This window comes from Zingiber officinale, chromosome 4B (assembly GCF_018446385.1).
Source record: "Zingiber officinale cultivar Zhangliang chromosome 4B, Zo_v1.1, whole genome shotgun sequence".
Lineage (NCBI taxonomy): Eukaryota > Viridiplantae > Streptophyta > Magnoliopsida > Zingiberales > Zingiberaceae > Zingiber > Zingiber officinale.
In genome coordinates, this window is record NC_055993.1 from 140,435,453 (window position 1) to 140,450,790 (window position 15,338).

At 36.5% G+C, this 15,338-nt stretch overlaps 2 protein-coding genes across 3 annotated transcripts; one reads left to right on the plus strand and one right to left on the minus strand.

Annotated features, from left to right (window-relative positions):
• Positions 1-216: 216 nt before the first annotated feature.
• On the plus strand, positions 217-10,304 carry LOC121977180 (serine/threonine-protein kinase TOUSLED-like). 2 transcript variants are annotated; one of them, XM_042529745.1, is made up of 16 exons: positions 217-751; positions 1,553-1,642; positions 2,390-2,593; positions 4,141-4,194; positions 5,230-5,337; positions 5,434-5,478; positions 6,089-6,201; positions 7,069-7,135; positions 7,761-7,827; positions 8,113-8,210; positions 8,295-8,474; positions 8,661-8,871; positions 9,052-9,316; positions 9,556-9,610; positions 9,776-9,937; positions 10,018-10,304. In XM_042529745.1, exons 1-16 carry the CDS (start codon positions 536-538, stop codon positions 10,111-10,113), a joined length of 2,031 nt encoding a protein of 676 aa, XP_042385679.1. In that variant the 5' UTR covers positions 217-535; the 3' UTR covers positions 10,114-10,304. The 2 variants fall into 2 exon arrangements, with proteins under 2 accessions (XP_042385679.1, XP_042385680.1); XM_042529746.1 differs by having other exon boundaries at positions 218-751; positions 5,233-5,337.
• A 1,466-nt stretch (positions 10,305-11,770) lies between these two features.
• On the minus strand, positions 11,771-14,025 carry LOC121977181 (uncharacterized protein At4g28440-like). The gene is made up of 3 exons (XM_042529747.1): positions 13,890-14,025; positions 13,392-13,617; positions 11,771-12,268 (listed from the first exon to the last, which is right to left on the minus strand). Exons 2-3 carry the CDS (start codon positions 13,612-13,614, stop codon positions 12,078-12,080), a joined length of 414 nt encoding a protein of 137 aa, XP_042385681.1. The 5' UTR covers positions 13,615-13,617; positions 13,890-14,025; the 3' UTR covers positions 11,771-12,077.
• Between the last annotated feature and the right edge of the window lie 1,313 nt (positions 14,026-15,338).

Sequence of the window (15,338 nt, forward strand, 5' to 3'; positions counted from 1 at the left end):
AAAATCCCAGGACGTAGCGCAGACGGTGGGCATAGGGTATCTCTGGCGTAATGGTCAGGGGTCAGGTAACTACATGAACCTTCCTCCATATCCGTGGAGCCGACATTAAGGGGGTCGCTAATGTAACGAATGTACCCTTTTATTTAACAATTAAAAAGGCAATTTTATTATCATTTCCATTCTCTTTGTTTTAACCTTTCATTTTGTTCTTTATAACCTTTATGCAAAGAGAGTCCCCTACCGTAAAAGTATTTTCCCAAAACGCCCTTCTCTCCTTCTCCGCCTTGTATTGGTATTCCTTTGAATGCCGGAGCCGGCGAGTGGTGGCGCCGGTAGCGCAAACTGAGGCTCTGTTTTCGTTTTTCATTATTTTTTTTGGATTTTTTCCCTTTTTTTTTGGATCGAGTTTTTCCGAAGCGACGTTTGGAGTAAGGTGGTGGCGGATCGGACTGCGGGAGCGGGAATGATATGAACTAGGGTTTTGTAGATCGTTTTTCCGTTGTCGATTTGATTAGTTTCCTAGAACTGATCGGCCATGTCCGACGACATAGTCATGCAGTTATCTTCGAGTTCGAGTCCTCCTGATCCGTCCCTACCGACGAAGCTGGCCAAGCTGGAGGCTCGCATGGCGGGGAAGAGCTCGTCTTCACTCACAATTCAGTCGGCGTGGCAGTCTCCTCCGCCTCCTCCTCCTCCTCCGATGAGGTTTGCGGAGCAAGAGGAATTGCCTGACTCATCCTCTGACGATGATGTCAGTACTAATCCTACTCTTTCTACTTACTAGCAAGTAGATTTGACGTTTTCTACCTATTGTTGTGAGATTTAACTCGAAAGCTGTATTTTTTTTTCTTTCCTAAGATAATTAGATGATTGTGTATTTAGGATCCTGTTGGTGAAACTACTTGTCTATTGCATAAATTTTTCTTCCTGGAGTTTGACTTTCGTATATAGTAAAAAGTATGTGCTTGCTTTCATGTAGATTGTTACTTAGCCTTACCTCCACAAGTTGAACTCTTGTTATCCCCTTAGTTGCTACCCCTCTGAAGAAAAAATACAAAAAATAAAAGCTTTACCTTCATTATTTTTATCTTTATGATTCTTTTCTGTTTCTAACTTTAGAACTTATAATGTTCTAAACGTTGATGAAATCTCTTAGATAGTGCCATTCATCTTTTGTCGGCTGGGTGTAAATTTGTGATATTTAGTAATGCTTAGTTGACTATGTGTTATTGAAGTCCTTTCTTAACCGTCAGATTAGTTTTTCTTTGCAAAATTTGTAACTCATTCGATTAAAACAAATAATTTATGTTTATGTTTAATAGGCTCCAACAATTTGTTGCATTCTTTCCATCGTGGAATTTGATAAGTGCTGCATTAGCTTTTATGTTCACTAGAAGCATGTCTATGGTGACAGTACTTTTTGTTCATTTCGAGTATTTGTTGAGCAACATTATCCCTTCTACTGTGACAAAAGACAAATAGAAATAGCCTGATGTATTATCATTTGCTGATTTCACATATTTTACCATTTTGATTAAAGTTGCATTTTCAGAATGGCGAAGAGTTCTTGATACAACACAACATTCAGAAGCGCCAGAGATTTGAAGAAGGTGATCATGATCTAGCTATTGAACAATATAAGGTAATTGTCCCTTAATAGCAGATTAAACACAAATATGAATTTTTATGTGTCCTTAACATTACACTTAGATCTCTAGTCTACCACTGTTGTCTGAATAACATTTATCCAATGTTTTTTCACATGCTAATTATTTTCCAGATTTTGTGAATAGCCTGATATTTTGGGTTTAGACAATGCACTCTATTGCCTGATATGCAATAACTCAAGCCTTTGAATGAGATTCATTTTGTCACATATTTAAGAGAAACTTTTATAGAATCAAATTATTTTCATGTGAGCCAGGTAGTATAACCTTTATGGTTTGCATCTTAAGTGATGCAATTTATTACTGGATTGGCTTGTGCTATTATTCTTCTATCTCCCATTTCATTCGTCAGAGCTCTATTTTTTATTTTATTTTTATTATTATTATTATTATTATTATTTACACTTATGAAGATGGTATGTAAACACATTCTTATGGTCGTCATAGTGTCTTACATCACACCAAAATAATAGTATTTGAACAGATAGATAATACTGTTGAGCTATTGTTTCACTGTTTCTTGCAATTTTGACATTCTCATCATATTATGCCTATGACTGATCTCTTGCGCCTTCTGAATTAATAAAATAATGCTGATAAAAGTGAATATTACAAGATAGCTGAGATTCTTGTTGCTATATTATTATTCCTATATGAACTTGTAAGCACTTTATAGTTGTCTTTCTTATTGATGTAAAACTTGCTAAATGGTGTTCATTTAGGAAACAACAAATGGAAGGGTAAAGCCCTTGGAGAGTCTTGAGATTAGAAGAAATTTGGATGAGTCAAATAAGAAAAAGCAAGGTCGTGGTAGAGGTCGTCCATCAACTGGTAGGGGTCGTGGCTCAAAGACATCTGAGCAAACTCGTGTAGTATCAACTTCCTCAGTTATCTCAAATGGACAACTTGAGAGTCCCGCAAAAAAGGTACTTTATCTATGCTTTTCTTGATTATGAAAAATTGTGTTGTACTGTTTTTTGGCCATAAGATATATAATCAAAGTTGGCACAACGATAAAGTTGTTGTCGTGTAATTTGGAGGTGGTCACGGGTTTGAGTCGTGGAAACAACCTCTTACAAATTAGGTAAGACTGCATACAATAGACTCGAGACCCTGTATTGGTGGAAGCTTCATGCACTAGGCTGTCTTTTTAAAATATATAATCAAAGTTTATTTACCATGAGGATGATGGATGCAACTGTGGGACTTGATGAGAAGACTGTTTTGGTCATAGCTATCTCTTATTACTTCTGAAATGTATCTGTTATCCTTTTTCATTTACATTCCTTTGGAAAAGATTCCTTTATAGGTAATGGCAATATGTGAGTTTGTTTGAGCAAAGGTTACATTACACATGGTTGGTAGCGATTTGGCTATTTTTCATTGTGTTTTCATACTAAGGCCTCTCATTAGCACACTAACCTCCCAAGGTTTTCTGACCTATTGGCAAAATGCATGAATTGGTTCATTAGTCTTTTTGTATAAAGGACAACATTACCTTGCTTGTGAGCAGGCTTGTCAACGCTCCTGACAGAAATCAAGATCTTTCAATCCTAAGATCCTATGGTCCAAATTGGTCTAAAATCAGCTATATCTTATTCTTATATTTAGTATATCAATACTTTTTATTTGTGTAGATTAGTGAATTACTATTATCTTGGAAATTGGTTGGGCTTAACAAAGTTAATATGCCAATTCTTCATATGGGCAAGTTGTAACTGTGCTTTGTCAACCAGAACAATTTGTTCCCATCATAATGTTTATATGAATTGCTGAATTACCCATATGATCATTCCTTTGTAGAAAATTGAATTGTGCTCTAGTAATTTGAAATTTGTTTCTTCATTATTATTTTCCCTGATTTAACAAAGGCAGACAAGATTGGAGAAGGAAGGGATTGTTTTTTACTCTGTAACATGACTATTGCAAATGACCAAAATTCTAGTGTGTGATGATGAAGATAATTATATCTATAAGTTATCCTTCAGTGAAAGTGATCATCATGATGAAAGCCTAAAAAGAGGTAGTTTGCAAAAGAAATCTTCTGTAGTAAAAACTGGCAAGTTAGAGCCACATCATCAAAAATAGAGTTCCCTGGGATGCTTAGACAGTTGACATGTTATTTCCATTGCTTTTATTTTCGAGTGTAATGGACAAAATGGCCATATTTCAGCAAATTGGAACTTTAAAAGTTTGATTGATAAAAATAAAAGGAAAAAATGGCCAGTACTAAATTCAAATAGAAACCATACAAATATTTTATCCATTTTTTATATTTTCTTTAAAAATATTTGCAGTCAATAACTTATCGTATTGGTGAAAGATAGATTTTATATCATTCAGTTTTTTATTACAAAGTTCAGGCCAGGGAGGAATATTTATGATAGGCAGCTTGGTTTTTTCACTACCTCAAGAATTCAATCAAAATTAGATATTGTGCTTTGGTATGTTAAATGGTTGATTCCTTTTGCAGGACATTTTGTCTAAACTGCCACTTGGGAATGATGATAGAATTACCTTGTTGCAGGTCCTCTCTCTCTCTCTCTCTCTCTCTCTCTCTCTCTCTGTGCACTCATAATAGTATGAAGAAACTTTGTACACTTTGCAATATGTATTAAATTTCACTTTTATGCCAAGTTGATAATCTGTAATTTTGTATGATCTACACTTTCTGGCTCCTATATTTTACCTGTTATTCATATTTGCTATTTCTTATTGGTTCATGACGTACTCATGCTTGTCACACAGTTCTACCAAAGCATTAGTCTAGCTAGATCATGTAGTTCCACATGAAAATGACAAGATTAGACCTTAGATTGCAACCACATGACAGAATAGAGTTGGCCACAAATAGAACAGCTATTTTTAGGCAATGGAATAATATAAGAGTGAATTATTTTGATAGTTGATCCATACGATATAATAGATTCTCATTTCATTCTTATATTTAGTTTGCAGGAACTGGATAAGTAATAGACAAGGGTAATCTCTGTGAGAGAGAGATCAAAATCTCCCTGAAATAAAAAATTAGAAAAAAAAACTTAAATGCTTTTTGTGAAAGGATAAATGTGATAAGTTGGCATAACTATTATTACTTTGATGGGAGGAATAAAGAAGGTGAACTAAAATGGAATAATTATAACTACCAAATGCAAAATAGCTACTCCTTTAGAATTTAGCATGCATCAGAAGGTATTCATATGAACCTATTGTTAGTGACTTTTCAATGGTATGACAATTCTCCTAGATATCCTAGTTGCTGCATTTTTTATTGGTTTGAGTGAATCTTCATTATAAGCTTTGAAGATATCAGCATGATTAGTGTAATTTAATGAATATTCAACATCGATAGACTTTTTAAGATTGGCTGATGGATGAACAATTAATTGCTATCTTATCTTCATGTACCCTTTGTACAAAGATATTCTTAATGATTTACTTCATCATGTCACAATGATGTGTTACTCTACGGCTCTACCTCTTCATCCCTTCCTCTCTTTTATTATTCCAATTTCCTATACTTTGAAATTTTTGTAACTCAATTAAAGTTTGGATCATTTAGCAGGAAATATCATTATTACGTAGCAAAAATGCAACCTTGGAGGAAGAGTTAAATAAGGCACGCCATGAAGCATCTGAAACTCATAATCTTGCCCGCCAGTTTGAAAAGGTACACATTATTTGATAGTTCACTGGCTATCATCGGCTTATCTTATCATCTTATGAAGATGGCATTCATAGCTCAATTACATCTTTCATTAAACAGGAACTAAAAGAACTCAAAGAACATAATCAACAAATGAAGACAAAGGTTTTATTCTATCCGAACTTGTGTAATCTTCTTCCTTGTGTAGAGATAATACTTTCATGAAACATCAATTGTTCATTAATGTGAGCTATCATAATGTTGTTCGTGAGAGGTATATGGAAACCATTTTGTACAGCCATGTGTCAACTTCTTGAAATATATAAATTTATGTATCATAATGTTGATCAACAATTTATGTATATAAATTGGTCTGCTTTAGAATGTTTAACTAATTCTCACTTCATATTGATTTTTTTTTAAATAAACTAGTTTTATATCTTTAATATGATTTTATATTGACATGAAATGACTCAGAAGAATTCAAGCATGATAACACAACGCCAATTGCTAGAATCTTATGCTCCATTTTTTCTGGGATTCTTAACTCATTTTTTGTCCAAATTTTGGTTATTCTACTGGTACACTTTAATGAATGGTTCCAGGATTGTTGGTATTCGAAGTACTCACTACTGCTAAGTATCAATAACACATCCATAATGTCAAGTTATGCGGCATCTCTGATTGATGAACCTTTTGTTGATCTATCTCTCGTTTCATCAGTGGGCCCAACAGCTTATGAACTGATGTGTTGTCGTTTAATGCTATGGTGCAGCGGATTAAAGTGCTATCTGATCTACTGATATCATTCTCAAAAGCAGAGAGGCAGGAAGCAAGGGTGAAAGTACGACAAGAATCTGTTAGGCTCGGAAATGTTGCTGTTCTTAGGTCAGTTCTGATTCCTGGATTTCTATTATGTACTGGTCGTTAAACAGAAGTTCAGTAAACAATTATTGTAACTTGCAATTTTGATATCCTAGACTTCTAGCTGATCTGAATAGAAATCAAATTTTGAATTCTGACTGAGTACAGTTACAGATCCCTTCATTAAGATATTTTATTCGCATGACCAACTCTTTTTTAAGTCTCAGATAATATTAGAGGAGATTGATTGGTAATATATTTACAGTTCATCAATTGTCCTTTATTCTTATGGGTGGGATAAACTATGCTCTCATGATCACAGTTTGTTTTTATTGTTGAGAAAGCAGTACAGGCTTGATGAAGTGATATAAAGGTTTTCATAGCAACATATCATTTGTGATTCGACTTTAGGAAGGTTTTATGAAATACAACTTTAAATAGGATTGTATTAGCATGGAATTTTCATCTTCAAATTTGATTCCGTTAGATATTCTCATGGTTTAATTTTCTGTGATCTAATGTGGAAATTTGTTGTGTTGAAACCCACATTTGCTCCTGCACGTTTGTAGAAATAGTATTGGCTACCTTTTGCTATCATAGATTATTTTTAAGTATGATGGATCTAAATGCTGTATGTAAAATTTAAGTAAGTAAACATTATAAGGGAGATGTGCAAAAAGTGATGCTTTATTGATACTTAGAATTGGATAAAACTTAATGATCATTTCAAAATTGTCAGTTTCCATTTTTATTCAACTTAAATTCTTCTGATAACACAACCAAATAATAATATAGTCATCATGCATCTTGACATGGGTATGTTTGTTTTTAATACTTTCAAAGTGTGAACACCCTCTTTATTGTTTTCAATATGTTTTCTGTTCATTGCAGGACTGGAACCATTATTTCAGAGGCATGGGAGGAAGGTCAAGCATTAAAGGATATTAATGCTCACCTAGTAGGTTCTTGTGAGCTCATGTTTACTTCTCAAATTAATCATAAAAATGACCTTGACTTGTATGTTTATCAGTAGTATTTGTATATGAGAAAAATGTCTCAATAAAGTCAGATACTTGCATGGATGCAGTTGTATATCAATCTTATTGTCATATACTTGTATCTATGTCTTCATGCATCTTTATCAACACTTATGAATTAGAAGAACATATGATTTTATTGGTCTTGATAACATATCGTCCAAGAATAATTCCCCTGTCAGAATAAGTGAAATGATTAAGCTTGTGAACCAGGAGCAATAACTTATGATGATAATTGTCTTTTGAGTTGCAGTAAAAGAATATTGTGATCATCCTTCAATTGTTAAACGGAGATGTTACTGACTGACAAGATTTTATAAACTAGTCTCATTATTGTATACCAGTTAGAATGTTCTGTTATTCATGCCGAACAATCAGAATATATAACTACACTATATTCAGTTGCAGAGGTGATTTCACTAGTTCATTGCAGTAACTCTTTTCATGTATGTCTCACCGTGTTTGCATAATTTTTCCACATAAGTGAAATCTTGTGTTCATTTACATTGTTTCCCCCCTTTATCCTCTTCCACTGCCATATTGCAGAAATCATTATTGGAGATGAGAGAATCTATTGAGCGGTACAAGAAATCTCTGAAGAAAAGACAACCTGGTAACTCTTTGCTTCTTTTCTTGTGATACTCTTTTTAGTGCTTCTCATTAAATGCTCAACATATTATCCATTTGAATTGACCACCTTGATACATAGTTGCAAGAAGTGCTTCAGAGAGCACTTCGAAGTTTCAAGTTGTAGAAGCACAATAGTATAGCTATTATTAAATATCACATTGCCTACTTAACCTGTTACCTGTGACTTGGATGAGCGATAAATTTGAAAGCACCTTAAAGTGAATATATCATACACATGCTTATATGATTTTTCTGGCATGCCATGAAGACAAAGGTGATGGCAGTGACATGGAAACTAGCATGTCAGATGAAGATTTTGTTGTACAGGATGAGATTTGTAAGTCTCGTTTGGCAAGCATCAAGAGGGTTAGTTCCTATACTATGTAAGCAGTGTCACATTTCTTTTTCTTACAGAACCACTGATTGCTTTGCCTCTTTATATTATTCAAGGAGGAAGAGAGCTGTTTGAGAGAGAAGGAACGTTATGAACTGGAAAAGGGAAAGCTTATACGTGAAATGAAGCGGATCCGAGATGAAGATGGTTCACGCTTCAACAATTTCTCTATTCTTAACCAACGTTATGCTCTCCTCAACCTCCTAGGAAAAGGAGGATTTAGCGAGGTTTACAAGGTACTGTTTTTTTGTATCATTATACTGTGGTTGTATTATTTATAGCAACTTTGACCATGGCACAAAGTGATTTATAATGTAGATGTTTCGTAGAGTCAGCTACATCTAAGGAGAATTTTAGTTTACTTTGATAGACATAAATGAACATAGATTTTCTGTGATTTGACCTGCAAACTTTTGAAACAGGCATTTGATTTAGTGGAGTATAGATATGTTGCATGTAAGCTTCATGGTTTGAATGGCCAATGGAGTGAAGAGAAGAAGCAAAGTTACATACGACATGCAATTAGGGAGTACAATATACACAAGACTTTAGTGCATCCTAACATTGTGCGGCTATGGGATATCTTCGAGATTGATCACAACACTTTCTGCACTGTCTTAGAATATTGCAGCGGTAAATAAGCATTCTGCTTTACTTTTTAGTTTCTGCAAAAGGCCTTCTGCTTTATAAAAAGCCGCCTTATGATCAATTCATGTTCTGAAGAAACTTTGTGTTTATTGCACTTAATTTTCCAAAATTTTCACCATTCCCAGAATCATACTAATGCTATTATGTCTCTGCTGCTTGCGTTAGGCAAAGATCTTGATGCTGTCCTAAAGGCAACACCAATTCTCCCAGAGAAGGAAGCTAAAATTATAATTGTTCAGATATTTAATGGCCTTGTCTACTTGAATAAGAGACCTCAAAAGATCATCCATTACGACTTGAAACCTGGTAATGTTCTCTTTGATGAGGTTGGTGTTGCCAAAGTGACTGATTTTGGCCTAAGTAAAATAGTGGAGGATGATGTTGGATCTCAGGGTATGGAACTTACTTCCCAAGGTGCTGGAACATATTGGTAAATGCACACATATCTATTCTTCCCTTGCTGTGGCTCTCTGTTTCTTTACCTGATCTTCACACTATTTAATTATGTACACGGCATGAGTGATTTTATATGAAGTGAAAGATGATAACAATGAGGATGAGACTGCTGATTTAACATGTCTGGAATTTGAGATATCAACTCTGTTTTGCCATATCGTTTATATCTTGGTTGGCTGATGTAATATTGTTTACATTTTGTCATGTCTGCAGGTACCTGCCTCCAGAATGCTTCGACCTCAGCAAAACACCATTGATATCTTCGAAGGTCAGTAAGTCTGAAGGCATTATTATCTTTGCTTCAAATAGTCTCAGGGCCCTAGCAAAGAAGGCATTGCCTGAACCTAACATTAGGAGGAATGGCAAAGCGGGGAACTGTTCTTTATTGAAACACAAAGATCATGCTGATGTTGAGTTCTTTATTGAAACACAGGTGGATGTCTGGTCGGCCGGTGTGATTCTGTATCAAATGCTCTTCGGCAGACGCCCCTTTGGTCATGACCAGACTCAAGAGAGAATCCTTCGTGAAGACACCATCATCAATGCTCGCAAAGTGGAATTTCCTTCAAAGCCATCTGTTTCAAACGAGGCAAAGGTGAGCCGTTATTCTCTTCACGACTACATCACTTTGCGTTATTTCTCTCCCCTAAAGTTTATTTCCATCTGCGGTCGCAGGAGCTAATGCGTCGGTGCTTGACGTATAATCAAGCAGAAAGGCCTGATGTTCTAACCATCGCTCAGGATCCTTATCTCTCCTATTCAAAGAGATAATGCCTGATAGCAGCAAAATGTTGTTCTAAAAGCTTTTTTTTTCTGGCCTTCTCTGGTTCAGGAGCCTCACTCATAAAAGAAAAGCTTTGGCATGTAATGAGCAGCATTCATTGAACTTGGATGCAGTCATTTAGTGTACTGTAGTGTTCTTAAAACCTTCGGCATGTAAATGCAGTTTAAGTGTGGCAGTACCGATCGCTACCCTCCGCAAGCCGCCGATTAACGGCCCACCGTCACGCGTCCATGACGTGTCCACCCGCTCCACCACCCTTCCGCCTTTCATACGTGCGCCCACAGCCACCGTTATTAGCATGCACCGTCAGACCGCCGGCGATGAGCCAGTACAGGGCTGACACACGGCCGTCGCGGTCGTGGAGGCCTGCGCCATCGGGCTTAACTATTTTGCAGGATGCGGTCGCTAGGATTATGGCGGACAGGAGGTGACGGCGGAGGACGCGGCGAGGGTGGTGAGCGAGTTGTGTCTGCTACATATGTTGATACGAAGGAATCAAAAATACAAATGCTTATTTTGCCCTTACAAATACATTAATTGAGCATTTGTAAAAATAATATAGTAATTCTGATAATAAAAAAAGATAGGTCCGTTACTTAGCGGTAATCCTAATATCGGCCTCACTAATATTGAGAGAGGTATATGTATATACATAGATCATAATTTTTTAAAAAAAATAGATGATAAATCAAATTATTGTATTTGAACCCTAGAGAGTAAATGTCCGCCTTGCGCACTTCCTCCGCAGCAAACCTTCATCTCTCCATGGCATGGTTGACTCTATTCATCATCGTCGCCGCGGTCGCCCCAGGAAATCGTTGGAAGACTACATCAGTATTCTACCTGATTCCCTTATCCATCACATCCTCTCCTTCCTTTCCACCCGCGACTCCGTCCTCTCTTGCCAATGGCATCTCCTCTGGTTTTCCGTCTCCGCCATCAACTTCAACTCTTCCGATTTCCGATGGCCTAAATTACTAGTCAATAAGTAGCGAGTTTGAGAAAGTGGATAATTGGTATAGACCAACATCTCTTGATTTATTTTGATGACTAATGAGAAATTTTTTAGGATTGGATTGATTATCCTTAGGATTAATCGGTTGGTTGCTTAAATGAACCTCCACAAGCACTTATCATTTTATCACGGCAGTCGATGAAAATTTTTATAAATTAAATTGGTTATTCCAAAATTAGTCTTTTATATATATATATATATATATATATAATAAAATCTTTAAATTTTATTGGCGCAACAGCGAATTTAAAAAAAAAATCAAATCCACTTGTGCAGGATGAGTTCCACATGAATTAATTTTTTTTTTATTTAATATAATAACTCAACCCCTTTTATATATATATATATATATATATATATATATATAAAAGTTTCTGATTATGTCAGTTTAGAGCACGTTGAGTTATGTTTGGAATTTCTCCACGAATACATTTTCATTAAATTAGCTGGGTCGTCAACAAGTTACTCTTAAAATATACAGCTTTTGATGGAGTCTAAAATAACCTTGTTCAGCAAGTGTAATTGTTTTTGAAGGAATCTAACAACACTATGTGCTCAGAGTCAGAGTGGGTATCTTAATTGATTGTGAAAGGAGCTGCAAGTAGATTAGACACAACAAATAAAAGACATTTAAGCAGAATTAGATAATTTACTTTCATAATATAAAATTGTTTAGATCAGACCCGAAACAAGTTGACATCTCCCAAAGTTTAAATTTCGCAATCAGGGATAATTATGCTATCGTCGACATCTTTGCTCAAATTCACAACACAATGAGCTTATAAGGTTTAATCACCCAGATTCACTTGACCTCGCCTTTCTAAAACTCCAGTTGAGAAACTTTAAAGAATCCGATGGAGGATAACATGATATCAGAAGTCTTGGTTCAGCATAAAAGTACAACTGCTTCAGTAACCATCAACTGGCCATTTTCGGTCATTCTTCCACGACAGTCACCAGCTCAAACTCGATCAGGGATAGATTGTTGTCCTGTTTCACAGTGAAATCAGCTGGATCTGCGACTTCAATCCGTCCCCACTTGTCCACAGCAAGCCGCATTGATCCTTTGAACATGTCGATCTTTGCATTTCTAAGTACTACAGTAGTATCTGCCTTCATCAAATCAACTGGGTTCACAGATTTTTCAAACATTAGTGTCATTATCGGTGAAAAGATAACATAACAATTATCAATGAGCAAAAGCTTGTCGAGCTGAGGATGCTAATTGTGAGGCATTGATTTGAAATTTACATGCTAAATTAGAACTGTGTGGAATTCTATGATGAAACAGGTCAATGAAGGTACAGGTGAAATCTTGAAATTTCTGCAATTCCATATCTGATTGTGGCAGTTAGAATATTAAATCCAAGTGCACATTCAACAAAGAGGAGAAGCTAATTTATAGACATGAAGATGAAAGACAATAAAATCCCTACTCAGACTTATAACAAGATCCTAAATCCAAGCTACTAGGAATCTACCACTTGGAATTGCAACAACATAACAAAAGTAATGGCTGTTAATGGCATAGTAACCCCCATTAAAATTTTCCCATTACCTTGAAAGTCAAATTGCATATTCAACCAGAGACCGAAAAAATACATGTTCATTGGAAAATAAGAGAAAAATTGACAATCAAAGTACTTTCAGGTATTGATGGAAAAGAACATAAGTGGAATAACTACCTCACTGTTTAGAAACATTAGGAGCTAAATGTAAATTTATGCAAATGACTATACTGATATATTTTTGAGTAAACCCTAGATGATACATGAAGAAGTCGAAGTAATATTTTGGGAGAATGTCTTCAAACTCCTAGCATAGCAATAAGATGAGGTCGAAGAAGAAAAATGTAGGAATGGGTCAGAAAGAAGACCATAATGAATTCAAGGCATGCAACAATGGTGCCAAGAGAAATACTTCACAATTGACAGAATGATTTTTAAAATAAATTCAGTATTCTTCTTAAACATTTAACATACAAAATGCAGTGTGTCCAAAATGTGGGCTAACAAAATCAAGCAACACAAGCAAGTTGTAGGCTTGCAGCAACAAGCAACAAAAGGTTGGGTTAGAACAGGTAATACAGAGACAAGCCCTGAGTAGATGATTAAACTCGAGAGTAAATTTTTGTAGATATGCATGCATACAAACCAATCCATATGCGGAATTATAAAGAACAAACTGATCAAATAATCGTAAAAAACCATTATGACGACATCATAATATGTTTTGCAGAAAAAGCTAAACCTTGCTCATTCCTGGCCGTGAAGATGATCATTCCAGTTTCATCTCCCACCAAACATTCAGCTAAGCGCATCTGACGAACCTGAGGACCATTCGGGCGCCCCTTTGCCATCACCATCTTTGCATCGACCACCTTAACCACGAGCGTATGGCCGTTGGTGCCAGGCCTAAGCTGATCGACCTTGGTAAACTCAGGTTTCCTCATGGCAGGCTTCGACTCAGCCATTTCCTGCAAATTCGAAAACCATCAACCGATCGGATCCCTAATTTTTACCACAAAGATACACAAACCCCAATTCCGATCGATCTACAATCATATCAGTGAGAGAACCCAACGAAATATTATGAACGGAACGACAGCACGCCGGAATCCATCAAATTAACCGCCCGTCAATAAATTCAAAGGGAAAAAGCCCGATCTAGACACGGATTCCCAGATTTAACAAAAAAAAAACGAAACCATATTGCGATGATTCAAGTAAATTCGAGAAACAAAATTACCAAGCCGCAGGAATCGCAGGCGGTGAGAGGAAGCGAGAAGCGGAGGATTAGGGATTCAGTGAACCCTCTCCTCCTTTTTATGGACAAGGATACCAGAAACCTAAGCAAATGAATCGGGCACACGATGAGTCGCGTCTCTGGCCCGGCCCATTACTTCATGATGAGCTCTTATTCTGGTTTAAACCATGGCCCAAATAGGTTGATAGCCCATAAGATGCTCGATCATTTCATAATGATCAACATGAGATCTGGGGTTCAAATCTTGATAAAGTCAAGGTAAATATCTCCCTTATGTACTAGTCACTATTCCAAAGACTAATAGCCGTCCGTGATTTGCCTCCTCCATATTGGTCCTGGGACGGATTGATGGGGACGCTGAGGGCAAACATATTCGCATTTTGTCATCATTTCATAATGACAAAAGACGAATATGTTCGTCCCCGATGGCTCACCCAAATAGGTTGATAGTCCATAAGATGTTCAATTATTTTATGATGACAAAAGATGAATATGTTCGTCCAACACCTCCGTCAATCCGTCCCAAGGCCAAGGCCAAGGCCAACGTGCTCTCTCAATCATTTCAGATAAGACATTTGCTCGTATAAAAAATAACATTTTAGATGGTTCAAATACAATAAAAAATTCAAAAAAAATAATTAATCATCAATAATTTATTATTTTTATCCACATCGTGAATTTCCTCCGGCAGTGCGACGCCACCGCGCCATCCTCCTCTATAAATACACTGCCTGGAATCCAACAAAACCACATCCGCCACCTGTTCGATAGAATTCCGACAATATAATGGGCGCCAGAATCCTATCGCTGCTCCTCTTCCTCCTGATCTGCTCCGCCGCTGCCTCTGCTCATGCCGCGAGGAGCTTAACCGTCTTCCTTCCCCCGCTGAAGCCTTCGATTCTCCCTCCGATCCCGTTCCTGCCGCCGAAGCCGACGCCTCCCATTCCCTTCCTCCCGCCGGCGACGCCGTCGCTTCTGCCTCCCATTCCCTTCCTCCCCGGCGTTCCGGCGCCGTGAGCCGCATGCTGCCGCCATATATGCATACGGAGCGAGCTAGTAGTTAAATAATTCGGCCGGCGGCGCTAGCTAGCCGTTCCGCGTTCTGTGCTTAATTATGTATGAAGCTTAATTAATATTATATTATATTTTGTGTGAGTAATATCGATCCAGTTCCCTTCAAACTTCATCCTCTTTTTTAGATAAACGATCGATCGATCAAATGCAATACGGCAGTAATTTGGAAGATCACTGTCTTCATGAGTACTTAACATATATATGATAAATTTTAAATATTATAGTTATTTAAAATAAGATTTAAAGATTATATCAAATGAATACATTTTTATTTCTCTATTATAACTATTTCTCAAAGATATTTAGTTTTAAATACAAATTAATTTAATTCAATCAAAGTTTATTCCGGTAAAAATA

Coding starts and splice junctions, on each gene's coding strand:
- LOC121977181 (XM_042529747.1), bottom strand. CDS start 13,614: ATGGCTGAGTCGAAGCCTGCCATGAGGAAACCTGAGTTTACCAAGGTC. Junction 12,269..13,391: donor CACGGCCAGGAATGAGCAAG/GTTTAGCTTTTT, acceptor CTGTGAACCCAG/TTGATTTGATGAAGGCAGAT.
- LOC121977180 (XM_042529745.1), top strand. CDS start 536: ATGTCCGACGACATAGTCATGCAGTTATCTTCGAGTTCGAGTCCTCCT. Junction 4,195..5,229: donor ATAGAATTACCTTGTTGCAG/GTCCTCTCTCTC, acceptor TGGATCATTTAG/CAGGAAATATCATTATTACG. Junction 9,317..9,555: donor CAAGGTGCTGGAACATATTG/GTAAATGCACAC, acceptor TCATGTCTGCAG/GTACCTGCCTCCAGAATGCT.